Below are 27774 nucleotides of genomic sequence, written 5' to 3' on the forward strand. Positions count from 1 at the left end.
TTTCTCTTGTACAAGGTAGATAGGTAGCACTTTATGCTTTTCTCTTTTCATGTAAGTAATGGACTTTGAATTAAAAATAAGCTGGGTTTTCACAACTGAATACAAGTGATAAATACCAGGGATATTTTACCACTGACCTTTACTCTGGCTTTTAGAATAACTAGCATTATATATAATACTCAGTTATTTTGTCCTACACATTATCACTTATTATAAACTCTCTTAAGGTAAAAATGTTGATAATGAACATAGGAATAGTTTCCCTTGCTGTCAAACCTTGGCCTAATTTCTGTAGTCTGTGGAACCACTGATTAATGGTTGAGATGAGGTAGAAGAAAAGGAAAAAGTTAGAGATTGCATTTACAAATCATAAGAAATACACAAACTATATTTTGTAGGAAAAAATCACAGCCCACATACAACAGGAGGACTTTTATTCAGATAGGTCCACACTAATCTAAAGTTTGTGCAAATGGACTATTATATAGAACTCATAGGCTGGAATTTCATCCAAAAAATAAAAAGCTGTTCATATTGGAGTCATTCTGGGGTGCAGAAGCTCAAATTTGGTGCAAGAATACCATATTGAATTAAGGATTTTCTATATAATGCTTATAGTCCATTAGTTCAATTCACTCATTCAATTTGTATTTATAAATAATTTTTAGTGAGTCAGGAACTGTTTTAGGCTTATGAGACACAGTAATTAGATAAAGTATATAATTCTTAATCTCCTGAACTATCCATACTATAGTGCATGGATGAGTATAAAACATCACTGAAATGATTTGAAAAAAGGAATCATGCATTCCTTTATATGTCATAATTAGAATCATATGGATGTATATATATATATATATCCACCTAGATATTTATCTACATTCTACAATCTATACAGGCACAATAAGTATGATGAATAAAGAAATATGGTTACAATAGTGCTTTTTGGAAGCAGAATTTTAAAACTTTTACTCATTTTCTTCTTCATTCTTCCATAGCTTCTAAATTTCAATCACGAACCTATCTTGCTATAATAATCAGAAACTATACACAATGTAACATGTATATTAAAATTTTTATATAATGTTAGTATACACTAGTTGCATTTCCTTCATGAACCAGACTTGTGCTATATAAACAAAGAATTTATAATGTTAACATGATGGCCCATATACACACAATTTAAACTAAAATTAATTAAATACATGCATAAAATTAGCTGCTTTGTATTGTTAGAAATGTTTTGACAAAATTAAAGAGGAATCTCAGAAACATAAACATGTTATTTCTGAGTGAAAACTCTAATGTACCTATCAATTTAGAGAAATTGAAGTCACATCTTAATAATCATTGTAAATATTAAATGCCTAGGTTTGACAAGTTCAATAAGTTAGAATATTTTTGAAACACTCACTTTGGAGAAATTGTTACAACATTCCCTGTCTGGGCGAGACAGAAGTCAGCAGCATCTCTTCCAACAATTGTAGCCGTATACACTAAATTTTTCAAGCTTGGATTTTTCACTAATATCTACGTAGACAGAGAAGAAGGTACAAAGATTAAAATCTATACCATTTCTCAGTTTTAACACAAAGTTAGACATTCAGCACATAAATGTACTCAGCTTAATATATACTATATTAACTGGAAGGAATAAAACAATATTAGAATTTGCATGTGTGTTGGACAGGACCTTGCTACATAGCGCAGGCTCTGGAAATTACTCTCTTTCAGTTTCAGCCTCCTTAGTGATGATAGGCGCAAATCACCTTCTAAACTACAGACTTCTTGTTTAATGATAGTACTTCTATCTATCTTTGTGATTTATCAGATTGAAGAAGGATCTTCTAATACTTTATATGGTAATTCAAAGTCCTAAAACTAACAACTTAGATTTAATTTTTATTTGGGAGTAAAATTATTGGAAGATTTTTAAGCAAAACTAGAATAATTTAGTTTCCATAAAAGGAAAATTTTTCAGATAAGTGAAGAACATTTTCTAAGGAGTTCAAGTTTCAAGACATATCCAGGAAAGAAATGACTGTGTCCTGGTCTAAAAGGAGTTTAACTAGGTATTATCTGAACTAGAAACATGGAGAGTATTAAAAAAGAAGTAGAAAAGGAAGAGGAAGAAGAGGAGGAAGAGGACAGTTACTTCACTATATATGTTAAAATAAAATATATGCAAATATGATAGAAAGCCAAGAAAATAATATAGAAACACGGGGTAAGGAGTTAGAGACTTGGAAGAGGGAACAAACAGAATCTCAAAAAATAACAATTAAAAAACAAAAGAACAGCATGAAGCTTTCAAATGCTAACCTTCCAGCAGGCAACCCTCAAACTATTTGTCACAGTATAGTGAAAAGTGAGGCAGAAGAAGAGCTTGGGGCTTGTAACTTCTAGGTTAAAGATGAACCAATGATGAGAACTTTAAGTTAGCTAAAGAGAAAACTGATGGCATGGAATACAATTAGCTATTCATTACTGGCCTAAAGCTAACAAAATCTAAAGAGATGACTCATCTGCTAGGTAACTTTGATGAAAAAAGTTAGCAATCTCATATTCCAAACGCTGAAGCTGCCATTTGGCTTACACTGGACTACCTTAAGATGACTACAAAGGTAGACGACAAATAAAGAAACCGAGTTCATTAATTCTTCTTTGGTTGACCTGAGATTGAAGAGGGCAGGTTTTTTTGTTTTTGTTTTTTGTTTTCAATGTGCATGTCTTCTTGGGAGGAACATAGTTTTTATACTCATTTCACTAAAAAGAATAAATGTTCTGCTTACTGGCTAGCTATCATAGTTTGAGTTACTATGAAGGTTGTGAGTGAAAAGACATCAACAGTCTAATCTACTTGTGCCAGGAAAGACTGAATGCAGGGATTCAGGACTGCACAAAGTGCTGAGAATAAGTGATGGATGAGTATACAACTCTAACAATACACCATAAGTCTCAGGAAATCTTGAAGAGGAGACTGAAAAGAATGTAAGAGCTTGGAGGCATGGAGAAGAACTGGGAAGTGCCATATTCTGAACTAGACAGTCTTTGTGATCATAACTGGCAGCAGTTGCTGATGGCTGCACTGAGTCTGCCACAAGAATGGAGGAGAGGTGCAGGAGGACTTACCCCTTACTATTGAATTATTTGCTACTGATAGAGTCAGGGAAAAGGGAGTCATTGTCTTTAATTGTGTACCCACTGTTGATTCCCCCAGGCTCCAGTGGATGGTTGCAAATCAATGGTCACAAAGATAACCCTGGTTAAACTAAAATGGCCACAAAACTAAAGCAAAGCTCAATCTTGGGAGGACTGCTAGGGATATTAGAAGGTTGAGAGGGTTAGAGGGAGATCAAAGAGGGAGTGGGAAAACATTCATCAGAATGTATTATATACACATGTAAATTGTCAAAGCAATAAATATGTATTAGAAAATAAACAAGACAGGTACAAGCAGAACAGGGATCTGGGAAATCAGTTATTGTTCACATCCTGGTCTGTTGGCCTTGCTAGTCTCATAATGTATTTATTTCATTACTTTTATTTCATTGCAAGCCTACAAATTTCTCCTTTGGTATCTATTTTATCTTCTGGAAAATTCTGCTAGGAGAGGCATCCCTAATCTTTGGCTATCTTACCCAAGTATCAATATGATTTTCCAAGCTCTATGAAAACATAAAGAAGAAGGATGGAGATTTTCTCCCTGATTGAATTCTAGTCCATCCCTTTGAGCTCAGTTTTAGCTTAGGCGTTTATTTTTGAGCATGTTCTCAAGAACACAATTTTAGGAATATTCTTGATAACTCACTTTATCCAGAATCTTTTACCTTTGAAATCTGATCAACCTTTATAATAGAACACAATCCTTATATGCTATTCTTTCTCAGAAAATGTTTGCTCCTCTTCCCTTCAAGAATCCTAGTAAGATAGATTAGCCAGAATCTTTCTTCACTTCTGGTGTTTCCTTTTAGTAACTCTTCATTCATTGACCATCCTCTCTCTCCTTGTTTACAAATTTTTATTTTTTATTTTTATAATCAGAGTTAGTCTCAAATACCTACAAGGACAATCCTATAAAATGCCTAGATTATCATTTTAAACCAATCCTGTATAACTCTGCCTTATAATTTTAAACAAGTGTCATGAATATGTTTCTTTAATAACATGCAAGAATATTATGGAAAGTGACAACCTACAAGAGAGAAATTTGGTAAAAGGTATTGTTTGCCAAGTTAGTCGGGAAAAGACAATAGCACGCACAGTTCCTGTAAATCATAAAGAATATGGTAAAGATTTGGAGAAAATTAACCTTAGTTTAATAGATATTTTGGTAACTACCAGAATAAGTACACTAATGCTAATAATTTCTGTCTTTAGTTTTCCCTAAGGATTTAAGGACCCATATTGTTTAACAGCATACAGATATCATTTATATCAACAAGAAAACTTTTGGTGTTCTGTTTTATAATGTATGTATGTACTTATGTAAATATGCATACATGCATGAATGTAGGTATATTTCACGTACTAGAATACCAAATGCTTTTAAGTATCAGAGAATTAAGTAATACTTTGTTTTAAGAAGAAAACTTTGAAGGCCACAGCAGATTCATTATGAACTTTTAATGTTTTATAATTCCAGAACTTCCACAGCTAGCACTGACATTTTAATGGTGATAAACAGCTTCAGCATTTCACAATAGATATGACACAAAGGTTTTTGACCAGTATGTCATTATAATGTTCTTTTCAACTTTATAATCAGTTTGTTTAAACACAAACTTCAATTTCATGTGAATAACCACAGAAAATGACTGCAATCTGTGTTTTACCAATGAACACTGCTGTTATTTACTGCTTTCAACATTCTATGATTCTCAAACTTATAATAGAACTTCTATTTAATTTATAAAAGCCATTTAAAGACCTTTAAATATTTTGGACTGTAGATGGATTAGTGGGATGGTTCCAAAGATCCTCTTACCTGTCCCAACACAACATCATACAGAGTACAAGGGAATGGCACCACCTTCTTGGGGAGGTATGTAGGTAGCCTTTCATACATGTAGACACAGAGCATTAGCATCAACACTGGGTTTGGATCACAGATGTCAATGGCCTAAGTTTATAGGAGAAAGACATAAGTTATAGAATATCCATATAAAACAGACAGAGTAAATGAAGTATAATAGTTACTGAATTACTTCAAAATATTCAAAAGTGTTTCTAATCAGCAATGAAAAGAAAATACAGATATAAAAATAGAATAATATTCTTAATGGGAAACATCTGACATATTAAAGGATTAGTTAAGACATAATCAGAATGCTGACTTCATAGCTTCAAAGACTGCATAAAAGAGATCCAAAGCTCAGAAGAATATCCTATCTTAGAAATCCTGATTCATGTGGATAAACTGACACCTTTGATTTTAAAATACTAAATAATGTAGTGAAAAATATGACAAGTATGACATATATTACTAAGCATAGCAAGTGACTTTCAAAGAAGGCCCATAGGAGACAATGGCACATGATGCCAGGGAGATGGGCTTGATAGATGAAAAAGGACTAATAAGACAAGAAGCAACAAATTCAGGCAGACTAAGTAAGAGCCATTGGAGAACTACTTTATCCACAAGAAACAAAAGCAACTATTTAGAAAATGCAACTGTACTTATAAACAGGGAATTTTTTTTTTCAGAGCCGAGGACTGAACCCAGGGCCTTGCGCTTGCTCGGCAAGCACTCTACCACTGAGCTAAATCCCCATCCCCATAAACAGGGAAATTTGTTACGGCTCTCTGAGCTGATCAGAAATAAAAGTCCAAAATTACAGAGGTATAATAAAGATAATAAACAGTCACAGAATCAGGAAGAGAATAAGGAAGAATTTCATTTATTTCTCTTTGGGAAAAGACAGAATCGTATGAAAGACTATTCATAGCAAAGTACTGTAGCAGGAATCTTAGAGAGTCTTATTAATAAAATCAAACCCAGGGCCAGTTATTGGGGTGAAATGCTGGATGGTCAGAGAGACAGAACAAGCCACAGTTAACCTCACCTGGCCAACTTCTCAGCTGCTTAACCAGGCCAAATGCTTAACCAGGATAAATGCTTCTAGTTTCTGGTCCTCACGCCTTATATACCTTTCTGCTCTCTACCACCACTCCCTGAGATTAAAGGCTCACTTTCTGGGATTAAAGGAGTTTGTCACCACGCCTGGCCATTTCCAATGTGGCCTTGAACTCACAGAGATCCAGAGGGATTTCTACCTCTGGAGTGCTAGGATTAAAGGTGTGAGTGCCACCATTTTCTAGCCTTTGTATCTAGTGACTGTTCTGTCTCTGAACCCAGATAAGTTTATTAGGGTGCACAATATTTTGGGGAACACAATACCACCACAAAGTTCTATTGGAAATGGTAAGAGGTAGAGACTTGTTTAGTAACTTAGTCATGTTCAGTATATGTGGCCTTCTGCACTTCCACTGAAATTGAGATGGAGATCTGCTGTGACTCAGCACAAACTAATGTTCACAAACGAAAATGATTTGCCCCCATCCTGGCAGTGTGAGTCTGATCTAATATACTACGCAATTGGCAGTGAAACTGGATGGTCATTTTCAGAGAACAATTGTTATCTGGCAGTCCAGTTTCCTCATCCTCTTTTCTTTCTTTAAAAGGAAAAAAAAAGGTTGTTCTTCTTTTATCAATTATGAATACTTGCTAATGAAGGGATGATGATGTATGGTGTGAATGAAAATTCCTGAAAAGAAGCAGTGTCTGCAGAGACTGGCTGACTAATTAGAAAAGAATGTCAATACTATAGAGAGATTGGAACGTTGCAAGTCCAGGGGCCAATTATCTTAAGCTAAGTTGACCTCTAGATTCCTTATGGACCTTTGTGTCAGAACTAACATCTTGTGACTAATGGATGGAAACCTTTTAGAATTTGTTAACCTAGCACACCACTTACTCCCACGAATGAAAATCTTATACAGCATCTTAGGCCTACAGAAAACCTTCCTCCATCTCACTCTATCTGCCAATCTAATGTACCTACCAATGTATTTGAAATTTGCCTTGGTTTATGGCTTGCTTTGCTCTGAAGACTATAAAACTTCATAAAAATTGGAATATGGAATTTGGGGTAATCTAAATCTAGGCTGTGATAATAATTATCCCCAAGAGGATAATTGAGAGAAAACTTAGAAATATACCAGGATCTCAAAGTTTAACTTTTTTATATAATTTCAACAGTGATAGTAATGGAAAATGAATACAGAGGAATATTTGAAGTTAATAATATAAGGTAAAATGAGAGAATTTAATTCTTACATTCATTTTTAAACTCTAAAAAGATAAATTTTAAAAAGGTCTCAACTTGGCATGCATATTAGGGAACCCTGTGATCTGATGTTTATGGAGCTATCTAGTAAGAGCAGTGATACGTTTGTTAGAGAAAAGAGGAACATTAGCAGAGCTCCATGCCAAACTCAGATCTGGCATAAACAAATGTCTTTCAAAACCTATTTCACTTTTAACAACATTAAAATATATAGGTGGAAATATGGATATTATTTCAAAAATTAATCTTTGACACATATGTAAAAGAATGGAAATCCAGCAATTTAGTAAATGAAAATGTTTAAGTGAATGGGAAAATATATGTAATAAGATATTATTTAAAAATGGAATCGTGATGGTCTCAGTTCCAACTCATACATCACAGCTCCTGTATCTATGGCTCAGGGAACATACCAAAAGAGAAGGGAAAAGATTACCATAGCCAGAATAGCAGAAGTCTGTTGTAAAAGTGTCTTCTCTAATTGCCTGCATAAACAAGACCAGAATAATAGCAATGGAAATACAAAAGTCTTTAGGTTTGGTTGCCTCTTGGTACTCCTGGAATATGGTAGAAGTTTAAAAAATAAAGATTTGTGGAAGGTCATGGGAAAATGGGAAGGAGTCATGCTTTAAAAAGAGATTATAGTATCTTGTTCTCTTCTTCTTATGACTCCCAGGTAAAAGGATAAGCATTTGCTTTATCTTATGTACCCACAATGACATACTGTCCTTTCTAGAAGAAGGAGCCATATGATTTTAGACTGTAACCTCCAGCAGCATGAGTCTAAATAAGCCCTTTCTCATTGTAATTATCTCAATTATCTCATTATAGTGATGAGAAATTGGCTGACTTATTAACAAGATTTTTTAAATAATATGACAAAAAAGTCACAAAAATCAAGTTGTTTTACACATTGCTATTCTCTTGCCTACCTCAAGTGGTTTCATCAGATTGAGGTTCATGATCAGCAACTAGATCTGATGCTGTTTTTGTTCATAATTAATTTTAAATGCCCCAATGTTTGGGTTATAAAAAGCTTTCATATTACACATAAACCAGTTTTAGAAGTTTCCAGTGAAATATTTGCAGCTCCACAAAAACTAATGCTGTTTATTACCTTTCATGTACATAATCTTTCACAATTTCAGTACAAATTGTGATTTGGTCAATGTGATGTTTTAAATAGGAATGGGCCCATAGAATCAAATGTTGAATGCTTGGCCATAGGGAGTAATATTATTGGAGGAATGGCCTTGTTGGAGAAGGTATGGCCTTTTTGGAAGAAGTGTGTCACTGTGGGGAGGGCTTTGGGGTCTCATATGCTCACGCTATACCCAGTGTGGACACAATCTCCTGCTACCTGAGGATCAAGATGTAGAAATCTAAGCTCTTTCACCAGCACCATGTCTGCCTGCATGCCACCATATCCTTCCTCGGTGATAATGGACTAAACCTCTAAATCTGTAAGCGAGGCCCAGTTAAATGTTTTCCTTTATAGAGTTTTCATGGTCATCATGTCTCTTCACATCAATAAAAACCAATCTTCTATTTCTTTCATCTAGCAGTGGCTTATCCAAAAGCCTGTGAAGTAATTTTGTTTCATGATAGGCAATGAGAAATAAACCATAGGTCTAGTGGAAAATACTCATTTTTTTTTTGTAAAAAAAAAAAAAAAAGAAGCAAAATAAGAGATGTTGTTGATTAAATGAAGGTCTAGTTGTTTAAATTTTAGGTGAGAATACCAGCAAAAATGATGATTCTTAGTGTGTATGCTTGAAATAATGTCAGCACACTAAAACTGACTAAGGAACAATGAACCTGGATGACTTTGCTTAAATACTCAGTATTTGGCTCTAGAATTTTTCTGCTTGATTTTATCTTACTAAAAATGCTGAATTTTCTTATTTTCAAATAACTTTATGCTCACCAATTTTCTGAGATAAGAGTAACATATATAACAACAAAAATGCAAGCCAAAATTTAGTGACAGAAACAGCCCAATTATTCATTCTTAGTGCCATAATTAATTGTTGAATTCTATACAATCTACACACATTTTTTAGAGTTATCTTCTGGCATGCATCTTACCTGACATTGAACAAGTACAGCAACCTTAGTCTAAATAAAAATCATATTTATTTAATTATATAAATTATGTATAAATATAATATACACACATATCAGATAGTAGGACTCTGCCAGAGGATATGACTTGTCCAGCAGATTTTTCAGTTATAACAAAAAACATAATGAAGAAATATTAACATTAATAACAAACTCCAGAGCTTAATTTAATAGGATCAAAATGTGAACTAGTTTAAGTACTATCTTACTTAAGGTTTTTACTGCTGTGAAGAGACAGCATGACCACAGCAACTCCTAGAAGGGAAAACATTTCATTGGGACTAACTTACAGTTCAGAGGTTTAGACCATTATATTCATGGCAGGTGGCATATAGGCAAACATGGTGATGCAGAACTTCTATATTTTGATGCTCAGGATTCAGCAAGTGAACTGTTTGTCACACTGGATATAGCTGAAGCATAGAAGACCTCAAAGCCTGCCCCCACACTGACATACATCCCCCCAAAAGGCCATACCTACTCCAACCAGTTCATGCCTCCTAATAATGCCATTCCCTATGAGCCAAGAATTAAAACAATATAGTCTATGGGGACCATATATATTCAAAGCACCACATTTCACGACCTAGTCCCCATCAGCTTGTAGCCATATCATAATGCAAAAATGCACTCAGAACAATTTCAAAAGTCCCCTTAGTCTATAACAGTCTCAAACTTATTTAAAAGTCTGAAGTTCAAAATCTCTTCTGAGATTCATGCAATCTCTTAACTGTAATCCTGTATAAAATAAAAATCAAAAAGCAGATCACATACTTCCAACATAACAATGGAACAGGATATATATTACCATTCCAAAACATAGGGAAGGGAACATAGTGAAACAGTGGACCAAAGCAAGCGTGTAAACCATCTGGGCAAACTCCAAATTTTGCATACTCATATCTGATGTCAGAATGCTCATCAGATCTCCACCTCCTTTCAGCTTTGATGACTGCAACATAATTCTTTCTTTTGGGCTGTTTCCACTCTTTTTAGTAGCTTTCCTCAGCAGGTATCTCTAGCATCTATGAATCTCCAAGACAAGTCAGGCTTCAACTTCAAAGCTTCACACAATGGCCTTTCTGGGTTTCCACTCAGGAACACCCCTGCCACACATCTGGACTATGTGACTTTCCATAGTCACAGAAGAATATTCCCTAAACCCTTTCTTCTATCCTTGACCCCAAATCCTAAATTATGTGGCCAAAACCACCAAGTTCTGCTGCTTGCTTGGGCTGGAACATGGTCTGCTGGTTCAATTACATCTTCACCGGCTTTCTGCTTTTGATGGTTTCCTTCACTGCCTAAGCTTGGCTGGCCTGAAACTCTGGATCTATAGACCAGACTGGCCTTATACTCAAAGATTCACTTGCCTCTGCATGCAGAGTACTGCAATTAAAAGGCTTGCACCCAAATGCCAGGACCTAAGCTGTGCCCTTTCACAAGTTGGAAGCTTAGCTGGGTGGAGTACTTCCTTGAGGTCACTACTCCCTTTATTCCATTTCTAATATGTTATCTCACTGACTAGAGGGCTCAGAGTCATTCTACTTCATAGTGCCCCTTTTCAGTCTGTACACTTTGTATTTTTCCTTGCTCAGCTTGCACCTTTTCCTTATAAATCTTCATTAGAGTTGATACTAGTAACTACAAGACACAGTCAATACTAGGCTGTTTTGAGATTTCCTCTGCCATGGAACTAATCAAAACACTTTACTTCAGCCTCAGGCAAACTTTTTGTACAAGGGCAACAAGCAGCCACATATTTCACCAAAATATCACAAAACCAGTCTCTAGGCAACATACTAACATTCTTCTCTAAATCCTCTTGAGCTAGGCCCTCACAGTTCAAATCACCCTCAGCACCACACTGTCTTCCATGTTCCTACTAGAATGGTTCATTAAGTCTCACTAAAAGTGTTCAACTTCTTTTCTAATCTATAGTCCCAAAGTCCATATTCCTCCAAACAAAATCATGATGTAGCCGATTACAGCAATACCCTAGTTCCTGGTATCAGCTTCTGTCTTAGTTAGGGTTTCTATTACTGTGAAGAGACACCACGACCACAGCAATTCTTATAAAGGAAAAAAAATTAATAGCGCTAGCTTATAGCTCAGAGGTTTAGTTCATTATCTTCATGGTAGGTGGCAAGCAGGCAGACATGCTGCTAGAGAAGGACTTGAGAGTTCTACATCTTGATCTTCAGGCAGCAGGAAGTGCACTGTTTAACACACTGGGCCTAGCTTAATCATATAAGACTTCAAAGTCCACCCCCCCCCACAGTGACACACTTCTTCCAACAAAGCCATACCTACTCCAAACAAGGCAACACCACCTAACAGTGTCACTCCCTGTGGGCCAAGCATTCAAACACATGACTCTATGTGGACCATTCCTATTCAAATCACAAGCACCAACAATGATTCATTACTAGTCTGTTAATTTGACAGTGATATTTGAAACCTGCCTTTAACTTGATATATCAGTGCTTATACAAAGTTATTCACTGAAACTAGCTGAAAAAAAAGTTATGTTTTATCAAATTGTTGACAATTACTCCACATTTTTATCTTGCAGATATTTAATTTTTAAAGTATTTTTTGTCTATGCAATAAAATTAACATCTTGAGTTAAAAATACGGGATGAAATTTTTATTTATTTATTTATTTATTTATTTATTTATTTATTTATTTTTTGGTTTTTCGAGACAGGGTTTCTCTGTGTAGCTTTGCACCTTTCCTGGAGCTCACTTGGTAGCCCAGGCTGGCCTCGAACTCACAGCGATTCGCCTGGCTCTGCCTCCTGAGTGCTGGGATTAAAGGCATGCGCCACCACCGCCCGGCAGCAGGATGAAATTTTAAAGAGAAATTACAGTGGACAATCAACTAAATTCTCCACGGGCAGACATTTCTTGTGAATCCCAACCACATTTTCAAGAGATAGCTTAGTACCAAGCATTCCATATAACTTTTTCTGGGTTCCTTATAAGAATACCTTGTCTCTTGAAATCTAATTCTAATTTCTATGTTTCCTGTAGTAGTCAAGTGTTCATCTTCTGTAAGCATCTTGGTCATTAGGAATTCATACTACCTTTGAAAATATGAGTATGATTTAACCATCTTTGTATCTTTGAAATGTTCTATCTGGATGTATTCATGGAGGAGGTTTAACAATTGGTGGGAACTATAAAAATTGTATAGTTAACATTCTTTTTTTTTTTTCGAACATTTTCTGTATTTTGCCTTTCTACTTTACCACTGGCTCACTACAGAATCGCTCTCTCTCCATGCTATAAACTGCCCACCCCCCAACATTCTTATATTATGTTTTTTACTAAAAATTCAACATTGTAAAATAATTCCCTGACATGGTATTTACAGTTTCTCCTTATATCTCTCCCAATAAAAATGAATGTAAATATCAGATCTGGTATAAAATGACTTTGGTATGCAAGCAACTTTAACAAAGGGATATTATAAACGAATAAAAGAAGCAATGAAATTCATAAACTCTGAAAATCATCTGTGATACAAAGTTACTTACCTGTATGTTCAAATCAAAGCCAATTTCCCGAAGACTATTTATAATGATCAAGCAATTGTGCAAATACTGTTCGGGACGTTTCGGTCGTGTGTACATATTTACAAAATGAGACTCAATCTGGAAGTTAAAGCAAAGAGCTTTAATTAAAGGAATAATAAAACAGAAAAATGTAAGTTTTTTTGTAGTGCAACAAAGGATCATTGGATCTTAGCATCTGAAACAGAATATTGCACACAGCACTTAAGACTAAACAAAAAGGCAATGCTAAGTAGTAACATTCATGTATTTCAGTCAGAATTAAAACATTTAAGGAAGCAATTTAGAGGAAATAAACTGCAACTCTTAATTGCCAACTTTCCTCAGACAGGAAACTACCATTGGACAATGAAATAACCCTTACCAAAAACGGGCAGTATGCTGCCAGCTGTGTAGCAAAAACAAGGCCATCAAAAAGGTCTGTGTCAAAATTCACTATCCATCTCTCGGAAGGAACATCACCTATTTTGAAAAAAAGGAAAAAAAAATAACAATATTTTAACACTGTTGTGATATGTCTTATAGCAATTTGAAGAAGAAAGAAAACTATGCCTTTATTTAAAAAATACGATTTTCATGAATATTCAGTGTGACAGTTACCTTTTGCCACCTGACACAATTAGTCACCTGGGAGTAGTCTCAATAAGAGAGTGTGTTTGGTGGATTGGCTATGAGAATGTCTGTGCATACAGAACTCTCTAATTACACTGTGCAGAGTGCTGGAATGTGCTTGAGTAGAAAACATAAGCATATTATGCATGCACTCATTTCTCTCAGTTCTTTAATCAGATGCAATGTATGTGTTTGAAGTTCCTTTCTTGACTTCCCCACAATGATGGACTATAACCCAGTGTAATTCTTTACTTCTAATTTACTTTTAGTAAAATTATTTCATCAGAGCAACAAAAATGAAACTAAAGCACTATGAAATATATTCATACGGCTTAAGACCAACTACAAGATTTCTCTTATTCCTATTTGAGCCACTCTGAAAACATCATTTTATGTACTAACAGAACAGAAATCTGGTATTTTACAATGCTCACCTTTCCTTCCTTCATTCTTCCTCCTTTTTTTTTTTTTTTTTGAAGGAGCCTCATGTAGCCCAAGGTGTCCTTGGATTATCCATATATGGGAAGATGACTTTGAAGTCTGACTCTACTGCTTCTACCTTTGAAGTGCTGAGATTTCAGACTTATGTCACCAAACCATTTTATATATATATATATTATTTTTGATTACTTTGTTCAAATGTTTGGCCAGTGATGAACAACATGCATTAGTTCTGAGGCTCAAAATACATGTTATTCCTTTAGATTCTATGGTATTAACAAAGGTGGGACATTTATAAGATGGAGATTTATGGCTTGAATACATCAAAACTAGACTATGAAAAATAATATGAGTAAGAAGAGTACCAAAAAGAAGTCTTAATTACAAAGGGGTTACTCTACTGAAAATGGAAGAAGAAGGGAAAATATCTGGGTACCAGGCATATATCTTGGTGCTGAAGTGATTAGATAGAACTCATTGCTATTGTTGAACACAATATTTCATTATTTTTATACTTTCCAAAAAGGCACAGATTCTTTATAGTTTTTGTATCCTCTCATTTGAAATCAAATGGGATAATGGTAAGCATCAGATAACCTCCAATTTCTTCTCTATTCTTATTTCACGTGAAGAAGAAATTACAAAGGCTATGTTATGGACATGTTCGTGTTAATTTCACAAATTAAATTTGGATTACACTTGAAACACTTAGACCACAGACGTCCAATATACTTTACAAAAACTTTGGTACTTTTTCACCCACAACTTCAGTATTAAATATTTCAGTAAGATTTCAAAAGCACTGTACCCTATAAAATTATTCTAGGAAATGCAGATTAACAGAAATCTTCAACCAATACAGAACAAATAATGATAACAAATATATTCACTTCTCCAGCTTGAAGTATAACTGACAAAATTATATTCATGTTAAGTGAATATGGTATTTTGATTTATGGGCACCTCCTGCAATGACTCCTAAAATCAAGATAATTGACATATTAGGAACTTCACATAGTTACCATTGTGTGTGTATGTGTTTATAGTACCTGATGAAAGTACTTCTCTTAATTTGTAACCCAGGTTTTTCAAGAAAAGTAATTTGCTTTTATTTTTCTATGAACTGGAAGCTTTGATATATTTGATCTGACAATTGCAACTTGCTAGCCACTGACACTAACTGTGGACCAGTTAGTTAGTGGTGGGGATAAATTGCATTCACCAAATAGCAAATTCTCCTGAATGAGTTTATCTGTCAGTGTTTGGCATTTATTTCAAGCTCATTATATGTCTCAAAAGTCCTCAGTGAAATCTAACCCTGACAAGCTGTAGCAACAAAATACCCGACAAAAGCAATTTGGGGCAGATTTCATGGCTTGTCACACTGCATCCAAAGTCAGGAAGTAGAGAACAATGACTACGAGTTCTCAGCATGATTTCTTCCTTTTATCCTAGCCCATGGAATTGTGATATTAGATGTGGTATTATGGCCTTAGTTAACCTAATCCAGATAATTCTTCAAAGGAATGCCCAGCCTTTTTTTTTTTAGTTGATTTTAGGCTCCATCAATCTGATAATAAATAACAAACATCATCTCTACCACTTGTCAACTTGATACCCAATCATATCACACTTGAGCAATTATCTTCTACTTTTTAACACCATAGTTTAATAACTATCTCATAATACAAAATACATACTGTTCAATATTAAAAATATCCAGTCTTTAAAAGACACAATACTGCCGGGCGGTGGTGGCGCACGCCTTTAATCCCAGCACTCGGGAGGCAGAGGCAGGAGGATCTCTGTGAGTTCGAGGCCAGCCTGGGCTACCAAGTGAGTTCCAGGAAAGGAGCAAAGCTACACAGAGAAACTCTGTCTCAAAAAAACCAAAAAAAAAAAAAAAAAAAGACACAATACTTTACACACAAAGTGTAATGGTCAGGTTTCTTCTGAGACTCAAGCAATCACTTAAATATGAGTTTCTATTACACACAAAAAGAAACTCCTAATGTACAATGGCATAGAATAAACTTTCCCATTCTAAAAGGCAGGAAAGGAGGCATAACAAAGAATGATTAGAACAAATCAAGACTGAAACCTCCCCCCCAAAAAAACACCAAATCCTGCATCTCTGTGTAGGACATCACAAATTTATGATAAAAATCCACTGGGATCCAACACACTTTGGGGGTCTCACCACTCCATTTCTGCCACCTGCAGTCTATATCGCTTCTGGGCCTCTCCTTGGCAGACACCTTATGCCCCTCGCATCACAAACATGTGTCTGGTGTCTTACAGTTTCATATAGTGGCTTCTCATAGCCTCCTTGCAAGCACTCTAACCCTGCTACATATTGCTCAGTCTCAGTAGCTCTCTGAAAGCATGTGGCAAGACTAAATGACCCTTTCAGTCTTGGCTCATTCATTATTACCAAGACAGTACAACAAAGAAAATAGTGCTTATTTTTGTGCCAACTTGAGATGTAGCTTGCTGCCTCCATTGGACCACAATGCCATAGGCCTCTGTAAGCCTTTCATGGTGATCCTGAGGAAATACATCTTTAGGTAGTTGCATTTGAAGAGGGAAATTTTTTTTTCACACACATTCCCAGTCCAGGCTTATCTCCCTTCAAATGAATTTGGGTTTTTGCAAAATGACTCCATTCATGGATGGGATCTTGCCCTACAGCCATCTTTCCTAGTGCCTACATTTAAACTTGTTTCTGAATATTTCCTCACCAAAAATGAAACTGTGGTGTCTAGGCCCTTCATGCTTTCTTGCTGGTGTGTAGTTGACTTTCACTAGATAGCTAACCACCCCACTTTCTACTTGTTTCAAGTTGCATCTAAAAAGAATATATCCAGGTTATTCCATCATTTCTTCCTGAAAGTACCTGCTCCTTCTTGGATTTACCCTGCAATTACAGCATTAGTCTAGGTTTTGCTGTTATAAGCATAGGAACTTTTATTTCCCCAGGCTCTCTACCTGTACCCGCAGGAAAAAAAAATGGTACTGATGGGTCTTTTTGTTTCTTTGTTTGTCTTTTTCCAATCCATCACAACTTTGGAATTGCTTTGGTATAAAACCAACTTGTCAAATACCAGCAGGCACGGACTGGTGCTGCTCAAGTATGGCTTTCAATAGGAAGAGGATGAAGTGCTTTCTAGGACAATGTTGAGAAGAGGTAAAAACAAAACTTTATCCTTTTTCAAAAATCAGGTGTTCATAGGTGTGTGAATTTCTCAGGATCTTTGATTCCACTTCATTGATCCATGTGTCTGTTTTTTAAGCCAATATCAGAAGAGTAGGCAGAAAGATTGTAAGGACCAGAGCAACAGTGATTTTTCAGTAAGATTGTGTCTCCTAGTAATATCAGAAGCTACAACCATAAAATCTCACCAACATGACTACCAAAATATGAGCTGAACAAGGACATGAAATACGGCAAAGTGGATGGGGGAAGCCTAGGAGGCCTCAACCCTACATAAACAATGAACTACAGTTAACCAAGGAATGTTGAGCCTGGGAAAAAAATTACCTTTCTCAGGGAAGAGCATACTTATTGGTTATCCAATACCAAATGATCAACCCTGAAATTATATATACTACTAACACTATAAAGACTAAGCAAGTTGTACTTTGAATTTAGAAATACACACACAGACACATGCGCGTGCACACGTATGTAATAACAAATAATGAAAAACAAAAAAAGAGGCCATGAATTTGAAAGAAATCAGGGAGAGGCATATGGGAGGGTTTGGAGTGGAAAAAAAGGAAAGAAGAAATGATGTCAGCATAGTATAATATCAAAAAAAGGATTAATTTTAAAGAAAGATTATACTAAAGAAGCCCGTAAGTGATGGGGGGGGGGCAGATAAACAGATACATGTTATGTTGGGGAAATTTTATTCAAATACAAATAAAGAACAAGAGAGAAACAGAGTGAACTTTATGTTGCTTTGGAGAGAATGTTAGGTAATAATGTCTTCAATTTATGAGGAAATACATTTCAAAGTCTTACTAAAAACCAAACTCTACAATCTTCTGCTTTGTTCTGTGGCTTGGATCGAACTTCAAGGGTTGAATATTAGCAAATTCTACTCTGAGCACAAAAGATTGGCATGTTTTCTGAGGGAAGGAGGTAACTTAAAACCAAAAATGCATTTCCACACATTTCCATTTAATAGAGTTAATGCTAAGGACAAAAGAAGAAATGTATAGCTATATTAGAAACTAGACCTAGAACTAGGCTCTTGGTAGAGAATTCAACGTAGCTGTTTATTGGGGAACAGATAAATATGTATGTGTAAGAGCTTATCATGATCTATTCACTAAAGAATTCATGAAACATTATTTTCACAAAGTGATACCCAATAGGACCCTCATAAATAAAATGCAAACTATGCTTAATAGCTTACATACTGAAAATGCTAGCAGCAATGTTAGGGGTGTCTTTAATATCCAAATTTCCAGAACATGTCTATATACATTTCATCATTTCTCCTCACAAATATACTAAAATCTTTTTCTTACTATCTTAGCTTGAAGATCATGAAAAGAAATCCCTCTTAAATAACACAGAATAAATCATGTAATTAGTTTAGAATCCATAGATGATGAGTGTGGTTCCATGGCTCCTTTTATATTAAATTTAACATTGCCAATTATAACTATTTAAAGAAAAAAATCATACCACTTTTATTGTTTTTCCATATAGTATTTCGATGATTCTCATAATTTGTATTCAACCAACTAAGTAGAATCCTTTCAGAATTAGAATATATGTTGCTGGATGTAAAACAAGGGTTGATTTTTGATTTATTCTCCCCACGTATAGGCGGAACAGAATTGTAGCAATGTGGTGTCACCCGAGATAGAATCATAACCTGGAATTTTGAAAGAAATAGTTATTAGACTCAGATAGAAAATAAATTCACATTTGAAAAGTTAATTACCCCAAGTAGATAAGTAAGGGAAGACACTAGTATTTTCTGGTTAATGCACTTCTCAGGAATAAGAGAATAGAAGAGAGATGTGCCACTCATGGTCACTTTCAGTCTTCAACTTCTTGCTTGAATGCCATTTATACTATGGATAGCCTTACTATGCAACTTGTAACAAGACACTTCTTAATTTAAAAAAAGCTATACTTGACTTGATGACACATCTGTTAGAATGCCAATTCATTAATTTGGCATGGTTTTCTTTTTATTACAGTTCACAAACTTAAAGTTTTAAGTATCAAGAAGCTTTAGCCATCTGTACTAGTTAATTTTCTTTGTTTTACTTATTTATTTGTATTAGTTACTTTTCTTGCTATAACAAAATATCTGAAAAGAGTGGTTTAGGGAAAAAGAGCTTTATATTGGCTCAGTTTTAGGGATAGCGAGTAATTGTACCCCAAAACATGAGAAAACTGGTCACATTTTAACCAGAGTTAGGAAGCAGATACAGATGAAAGCTGGTACTCAAATTGCTTTATTTTTATTCCAGTCTGAACTGTAGCCTATGTATTGGTATTGCCTAATATTAGAGGGAGCTTCTCAGCTTAATTTGCCCCATCTAGATATTCTCTCCCAGACATGTCCAGAGGTTTTTATTCTAGATACTGTCAATTTGACAGTCATTAACCATTATACCACTCAAAATACAGTTTGATATAAAACTTACTGGACATTTTTGTTGGGTGGTTGGTGACAGGGTCTCATGGATCTCTAGTTGGCCTCTACCTCTTAATGTAGCCAAGGCTGGCCTTGCACTCCTGATTTGCCTACCTCTCCCTCTTAAATTGGGAATATAGGTATGTACCACTATGCCAGATATGTGTATTTTAAGGAAATAAAGAGTAGAAAAAAACCATAATTCAATGAACTTTTATTTCATGCTGTTAAGTTTGGTATAGAATGCCACAGATGCATTCACTCAAAGTGCACTGTATCTGATAAGTAGAGAAATATATCAAAGAGTTACTAAGAGTTGTACTTCACTAGCTATGGACATAGATTCTAGATGACAGCAACAATCTGAGTCTTATTATTTCATTATGTATTTCAGTAGATAAATAATTATTCAATTATAGAACAAGAGAAATTGTAAAAACATTCTAAATAAATGAGTCAGTTCAACTGTTTACATTACATACACATTCCTGTATCAGTTCACAAGTTCATCCTGATAAATTCATAAGTAGTACTCTAACATCTTGGATGTGAAGAACAAAACCTGAGTGACATATGTTCTAGAGATATGGTTGCCCTGTTCACACCTACCCAACATTCACCTTTCCATCCTGAAATTTTAATTTGGGCAAATGCAATTTGTCACTAAAAGGAATGTTTTCCTGACAAAGAAGCACACACAGCCCACATAGAGATCACTTCTGAAACAAATTGTTTGATACTTGTCTCAGAGCCTGTGATAATCCAACCTAAGAAACTCTCATATTCAGTTGTGTAACTACAGAAAAAATGGTGCTCATATCTTCCTGTATCATGTATTTATGTAATGTCTCAAATAGCTTCAATTTAAAAATATGGAAGGTCTCATACTGTTCTTTCTTTTCCAAAATAGAAACTGTTAAGAATTTTCACCAAATAAATCTAATGCAGAATGTTGGAATTTTATCTGACCTATGTGGTGAGAATAGCAATCAATAAACACAAAAGACATTATTTTAGCATTTCTTATTAATTTCTATAATAGAAATACAGCACAAACTGGATCTATAATTCCTTAGCTTCAAATCCCATATACTTTAAAATGCAACTGAAAATCTTGGAAGTGGATTCCTAGCCTTTCTGAGTAATAACAAATGATGAATTACCTGACTACAGCTAATGAGATAAATGTTTGGAACTAATGAGCTGAGCAAGCTCAGAATTCATCTATCAACTGTCACAGCTACTTTCCAAAGGAAATAAGATTTGCAAGTGAACCTTTACTAGGAACACAGATTTAATGACAAACTCACATGGATCATAGAGATACACTCTAATACAGAAAGTGTCAAAATACATACTGTTTATTTCTACATAAGTGCTGTTTTAAAACTACCACTGTTGAAATATTTATCAATTTTTACTCTGCCACAGGATGATAGTTCTTTAAATGTTCTAATATAAATAACTGTATAAATGAAAGGAGTGATAAAAGAATATAGGAAGCACCAGAGTTCACTTCATATACATCAAACATATTTGGAGGAAAATGATACTATTTGTTGTTTAACATTAGTTAAACAAAAAGTATGAATTGATGGAATGAAATGAGAAGTACAGAAGAAAGAATAACTTGTTATATGTTAGCCAATTCTTCAGTTTAGGTCAATTATTTTCAGCAATCTACGCTCAGGACTTTCCTAGACTCAGGACTTTCCTACGCTCAAACATTGTTTACATAGCCATTTTTGTTAAAGGTCTGATTTATGAATAATCATCAATAAATTTACCATTGATAGAACAGGGTCATAGGTTATAAAACACTATATCATATTGAAGATTTAAAAATAACATAGAAAATTATCAAATAATATGTGTGTATAGATACATATGTGTATACATACATGTATTTAGAGTTATCATACCATTGCCATGCGTACTTCTAGTTCTATATGAATGTGGATGCTATATTTGGCTTATTGCTTCTCATTAATAGTATTAATAATTGTTTTATTACATTTCCTTTGCACATAAATGAGATAACAATTTTTATAATTAAATTTTCAATAAATACTGAGATATTTTAAGAGAATCGAAACGGATCTCTGTCAAAGATTTATCTTGAATAGTTCTATGTTAACTGCAGAGAGAATCAATATCCAGTGTATAACCTTTCTGTTAGATATAGAAATGGATCATGGTTCCACACTAATACAAATGTAAATCTGAGAGTAAATCTTATCCTAAAGTAAATCTATAAGATATCAAAGTTAATTAAGACTTCAGATGAAAATTGTGTATCTGACCAAGAACTGATGCCTCAGTGTCAGGTTTCAGCACTGAGAAATGACTGTGCTCTTGAGAGTGTTGCATGGCTATAAAACCAATGTGGATTCAGGCATGAAAGTGTTCCTGCAATGAACTGGTCCATAACCACTTCTGATTTGAATGTGGGTGGAGTCAATAAATTTCAGGAAGCTGTGACATGAGCTACAACCACTTTGTTGTGACTGTGATCTGATGCTACTATCCAGCAAATACAGCTAGTAAGTTCCAATATGAAGTCTACCGCAGTTTTACTTCCAGTCATACAAAGGTGCTACTATGCAACTGGTGACATGAAGATAATAAAAAAACGTGTTTGTTTGAGGCCAAAATAAAGCAGGAATTAGCAAAAACTGGGCAAACTAGCAATGAGAAGATCAAATATAATATGGTGACTTACTGCATAATAAGGATCAAAAACAAAGTACTTGTAGTAACAACTCATCTATCCATATCTCAACTATGTGGAAAAATCCCATAAAAGCAAAATAAAAATAGATAATAGAGATGGTAATACATGAATCAAATATATAAATCTTGGTACTGTAAATATTATGACCTATTTGACACCTCAAAGTCCGTAAGTTAATTTACAACCTCAAAATTTATAAGAAAAATCTGCTTATGCCCCTTAACTCAGAAACTGTCTGGTTTTATTTCACTGAAAAAAATTCAGTACATATGGATTAAACCTACTTCAAAAACCTGTACTCAACAAAATTTGAAAATCTAAAAGTGAACAATTTTCTCCATAGATACAACTTACCAAAGTTAAATCAAGATCAAATAAACAATTTATATAGACCTATAATGCCAAGGGAATAGAAGCAGTCATTAAAAGTCTCCCAACCAAAAAAAGCCCAGGGCCAGATCTTAGCACAGAATTCTACCAGGCATTTGAAGAAAAGCTAGTGCCAATACTCCTCAAATTATTCCATAAAACAGAAACAGAAGGAACACTGTCAAATTCATTTTATGAGGCCAAAATCACCCTGGTACACAATCCACACAAAGACTCAGCAAAGAAAGAGAATTACAGACCAATTTCCCTCATGAACACTGATGCAAAAACACTCAAGAAAATACTGGTAAACCAAATCCAAGAACACTTCTAAAACATCATCCTCCATGACCAAATAGGCTTCAACCCAGATTCAGGAATGGTTCAACACATGAAAATCTGTCAATGTAATCTACCACATAAACAAACTGAAAGAATAAAACACATAATCACCTCACTAGATACTGAAAAGCCTTTGACAAAATCCAACACTCCTACATGATAAAGGCCTTGGAGAAATAAGGGATACAAGGAACATACCTAAACATAATAAAAACAATATGCAGCAAGCTGACAGCCAACATAAAATTAAATGGAATTCCACTAAAATCAGGAACAAGACAAGGCTGACCAGTTTCTCCATATCTATTCAATATAGTACTCCAAGTTCTAGGTAGAGCAACAAGACAAATTAAGAAGGTCAAGGAATACAAATTGAAAAGGAAGAAGTCAAAGTATAGCTATTTGTAGATGATCTGATAGTATACATAAGTGACCTAAAAATTCTACCAGGGATTTCCTACATCTGATAAACACCTTTAGCACATTGGTTGGATACAACTAATTTAAAAAAAGCAGTAACCCACCTATATACATATGATAAATGGGCTAAAAAAAGAAAACGGGAAAAAAACATCCTTCGCAGTAGCCAAAAATAATATAAAATATCTTGGGGTAACTCTAACCAAGCAAGTGAAAGACCTATATGAAAAGAACTTCAAGTTTTTGAAGAAAGAAATTAGAGAAGATATCAGAAGATGGAAAGATCTCTCAGGCTCATGGATTGGTGGAATTAACATAGTAAAAATGGCTACCTTACCAAAAGCAATCTACAGATTCAATCCAATCCTCATCAAAATTCCATAAAATTATTTACAGACCTTGAAAAACAATACCCAACTTCAGATGAAAAAACAAAGAACCCACAAGGACTAAAACAGTCCTATACATTAGTAAAAGAACTTCTGGAGGTATCATCAACCCTGATTTCAAGCTCTACTACAAAGCAATAGAAAAAAAACATGGTATTGGCATAAAAAGAGGCAGGTTGATCAATGGAATTGAACTGAAGACCCATAAGTAAATCCGCACACCTATGGACACTTGATTTTTGACAAAGAAGCCAAAATTATATAATGGAAATAGGAACACATCTTCAACAAATGGTGACAGCTCATGCTGGAGAGGATGTGGAGCAAGAGGAACAAACACTCCTCCATTCCTGGTGGGAGTGCAAACTTGTACAGCCAATTTGGAAATCAATATGGCAGTTTCTCAGAAAATTGGGAATCAATCTACCTCAAGACTCAGCTCTACCACCCTTGGGCAAATACCCAAAGGATAGTCTACCATACCACAGGGACACTTGCGCAACTATGTTAATATGAGCTTTGTTCATAATAGCCAAAACCTGGAAACAACCTAGATGTAACTCAGTTGAAGAATGGATAAAGAAGACGTGGTACCGTTACACAATGGCGTGTTACTCAGCTGTTAAAAACTAGCACACCAGGAAATTTTCAGGAAAATGGATGTAACTAGAAATAAATCATCCTGAGTGAGGTAACTCAGACCCAGAAAGACAAATATGGTGTGTACTCACTTATAGGTGGATATTAGCTGTAAACTAAAGGATAACCATGCTACAACCCACGGATCCAGAGAAGCTAAGTAACAAGGAGGGCTCAGGGTGTGGGTGTGGGGGGGGATGTATGATCTCACTGTGAAGTGAAAATAAAATGAACATTGTTAGTGCAAAGAGGAGGGGCTGGAAGGGGATGGTGGGGATGAGAACAGGAGAGATCAGGTGCGGGGAGAGTGGAAGGAAACAGTACTGGGAGAGACAACTGGAATTTGGGGACCTCTCTGGGATGATCTAGAAACATAGAGCAATAGAAAATCCCAGGAATCTATGAGAGTGAACCTAGCTAAAGCTCCTAGCAATAGGGGATATGGAGCCTGAACCAGCTATCTTCTATAACCAGGCAAAACTGCGGAGGGACTGGCACACCAAGCAGCCACAAACCCTTAAATCTATATATAATTCCTCCTATGGGATAGCTTTATCCAGTCTTAATAGAAGAGGAGGTGCTTATTATCACTGCAACTTGATATACGATGGCTGGGTGATATTCATGAGAGGCCCTCCTATATCTGAAGAGAAACAGTGGAGGAGGAGTGGATGGAGAGGGGAGAAGGGAGAGCTGATTGGGAGAGGAACTTAGAAGAAGGTAGGAAGGAGAAACTTTGGGATGTAAAAAATAAGTAAGTAAATAAATAAATAATATATGGATTAAACCACAAAAGTACAATATAAAAATAAATTGTTATAACAACTACATTGCTAATAGCCATATACCAAGATAATGAAGAAAAACTGAAGTTTACTGAATTAGAAACAAGGTTGAAAAAAGGAGCAGGTCGTACAATTGCAGTTCTGGGTAATGCCCGGATATTTGATGCTTCACTTAAACGTAGTAACAGATCTTGTGTCTGTATTATTTTATTATATTGAAAGTACAGATTTTCAACTTATTTTAGAAAAATGTTCAATCAGAAGAGCCATAGCTGAAAGCCTAATACTAAGGGCCATAGCTCTGGATCATTTACTTTCCAATAATTTCATACAGAAGAAAAACCTAGTTTATTTAAGCTATTGTCTTTGAAAATCATTTACAGCAGAATTTGCTACTTAAACTATTGCACTATTCACGTGAATAATCAAAAACTTAACAGCTAACGAGAGTATTATTACCTTGTATATCTGAAGAAATACATCTGTCCATGCCCGTGTACTCCAGGCTTCAAAATTATCCATATCTATATTAACAGAATACTTTTCCTTAAGTGTAGAGATAGTTGTGGTTTTAGAGGATGTCTTAAAAAATGAAATACAACAGCATAAATAAAAATGAAAAGCAAATATTAGTGTCAAATTTTAATTATATGATAAAATTTTCCCTTTTTATAGAACATTCAGATGCCTATTTTATATATTCATCAAGATGTTCACCCCGTGAAAGGATAGCTAGTACCCACAAAGAGAATTCCCAGGGATAAAAGTTATCCACTATGGTGGTTTGAAAGAAAATGGCCCTCAAGAGGTGTGGTTTTGTTGGAGGATATGCATCACTATGGAGCAGGCTTTGAGATCTCAGATATGCTCAAGCCACACTCATTGAGTCAGTGCACTTCCTGTTGCCTGCAAGATGTAGAACTCTCAGATCCTCCTGCCTGAGGGCCACCATGTCCTGTCCTGATGATAATAGACTAAATCTCTGAAACTGGAAGCCAACCCCAATTAAATATTTTCCTTTATAAGAGTCGCCGTGCTCATAGTGTCTCTTCACAGCAATAGAAACCCAAACTAAGACACCCAGTTACATCACATAATTACTCACTTCACACATCTATTATAGTACTCTCTACTAGAAGGGATGCAACAAGAAACAAAGTTCCCCTGACCTCTGTGTCCATATTATACCATAGCCTCTGGAACACACAGGAACTAAGCAAAACCCACAAGGACAAATACTTGATTCCCTTTGGTACATCAAATGGTAAGGGACTTCCACAACTAAAATTCATATACTTAAAAATTAATTCTCAGCAAGAGATTTTCATAAGATATACACTATGAGAAAACTCTGCATTTATTGCTTAATTTCTCCTTGTTCTCTCCTAGCACTACAAAGAGGGAAATAGCAAGTTCCTGTGAAATTAAAGATTTTTTTCTGGAAGATATTCATTCTCAAAATTTACATTTGAGGATAAATTATATAAGCATATGCACTTTTCCTTTGTAAATCCTCAATGAGTAGAGCATAAGCATGAGGTATAGAGTCTGAATTCCCAGCACTCAAGTAAATGTGAGATAGGAATGGTGGCCTGCCTGTAGTCCCAGTGCCCAGAAGGCAGACAAGTGGAATTCCATAAAATAATTCCATAAAACAAGCTAGATTAGATGAAATCAGCTCTCTATAGGTTCAAACCAGAGACTCTGCATTAAACTATAAGAAAGAGTGTAAAGAAAAGACTTTACATCATCAAGCTCTGGCCTTAATATGCATGAGCATAGAGGAATTTTCAAACACATGCACATTTGAACCTATGTACATGTAAACAAGTACACATATGCATGTATGCCACACACATAAACCTCAAATGAAAAAAAAATAAAAAAGAAAGCCATGGATTCATTTTTGCACAGAAATCTCAGTAAAAAAATTTAATCCCCTCACTTTTAGCAACATACATGCACACAAACAAACACATATACACACACAGATACACACAAACACACAATACCTTACACATATTAGCTGTCAAAAGAGGCTTAAGCTTTAGATATTTTAGATACAAAAGTCACAAACTCTAAACTGGTCACTTAAAAAGGACCATATATTAGTAAAGTTAGTGACTGTATATATGTTCCTAGAAATTATTCTTACTGTAATTTCAAGCCACTTCTTATAATCTTCTGGTCCAAGCAAAAATTCTGGAAGCACATGAGAAATGCATCCACCTTGAGCACTAAAAGAAAACCCCAAATTATAGAATTATTATAAACATTGGCTGTGACTTTCAGTTAAATTATTTAAATAATGTCGAGTTTGTTATGT

The 27774-nt window shown here is 35.0% G+C and overlaps 1 protein-coding gene across 1 annotated transcript in view; it reads right to left on the bottom strand.

Moving 5' to 3' along the window:
• Nucleotides 1-27774, bottom strand: part of Cfap47 (cilia and flagella associated protein 47) — a 236509-nt gene that overhangs the window by 112770 nt on the left and 95965 nt on the right. Inside the window, exons 31-37 of the mRNA XM_028872040.2 lie at nt 27604-27685; nt 25908-26030; nt 18804-18996; nt 13416-13513; nt 13016-13132; nt 4988-5122; nt 1415-1530 (exon numbers count right to left, since the gene is read on the bottom strand). Coding sequence (XP_028727873.1) covers nt 1415-1530; nt 4988-5122; nt 13016-13132; nt 13416-13513; nt 18804-18996; nt 25908-26030; nt 27604-27685 — 864 coding nt within the window. The remainder of the gene's footprint in view (nt 1-1414; nt 1531-4987; nt 5123-13015; nt 13133-13415; nt 13514-18803; nt 18997-25907; nt 26031-27603; nt 27686-27774) is intronic.

Source organism: Peromyscus leucopus, chromosome X (assembly GCF_004664715.2).
Source record: "Peromyscus leucopus breed LL Stock chromosome X, UCI_PerLeu_2.1, whole genome shotgun sequence".
NCBI classification, from domain to species: Eukaryota; Metazoa; Chordata; class Mammalia; order Rodentia; family Cricetidae; genus Peromyscus; species Peromyscus leucopus.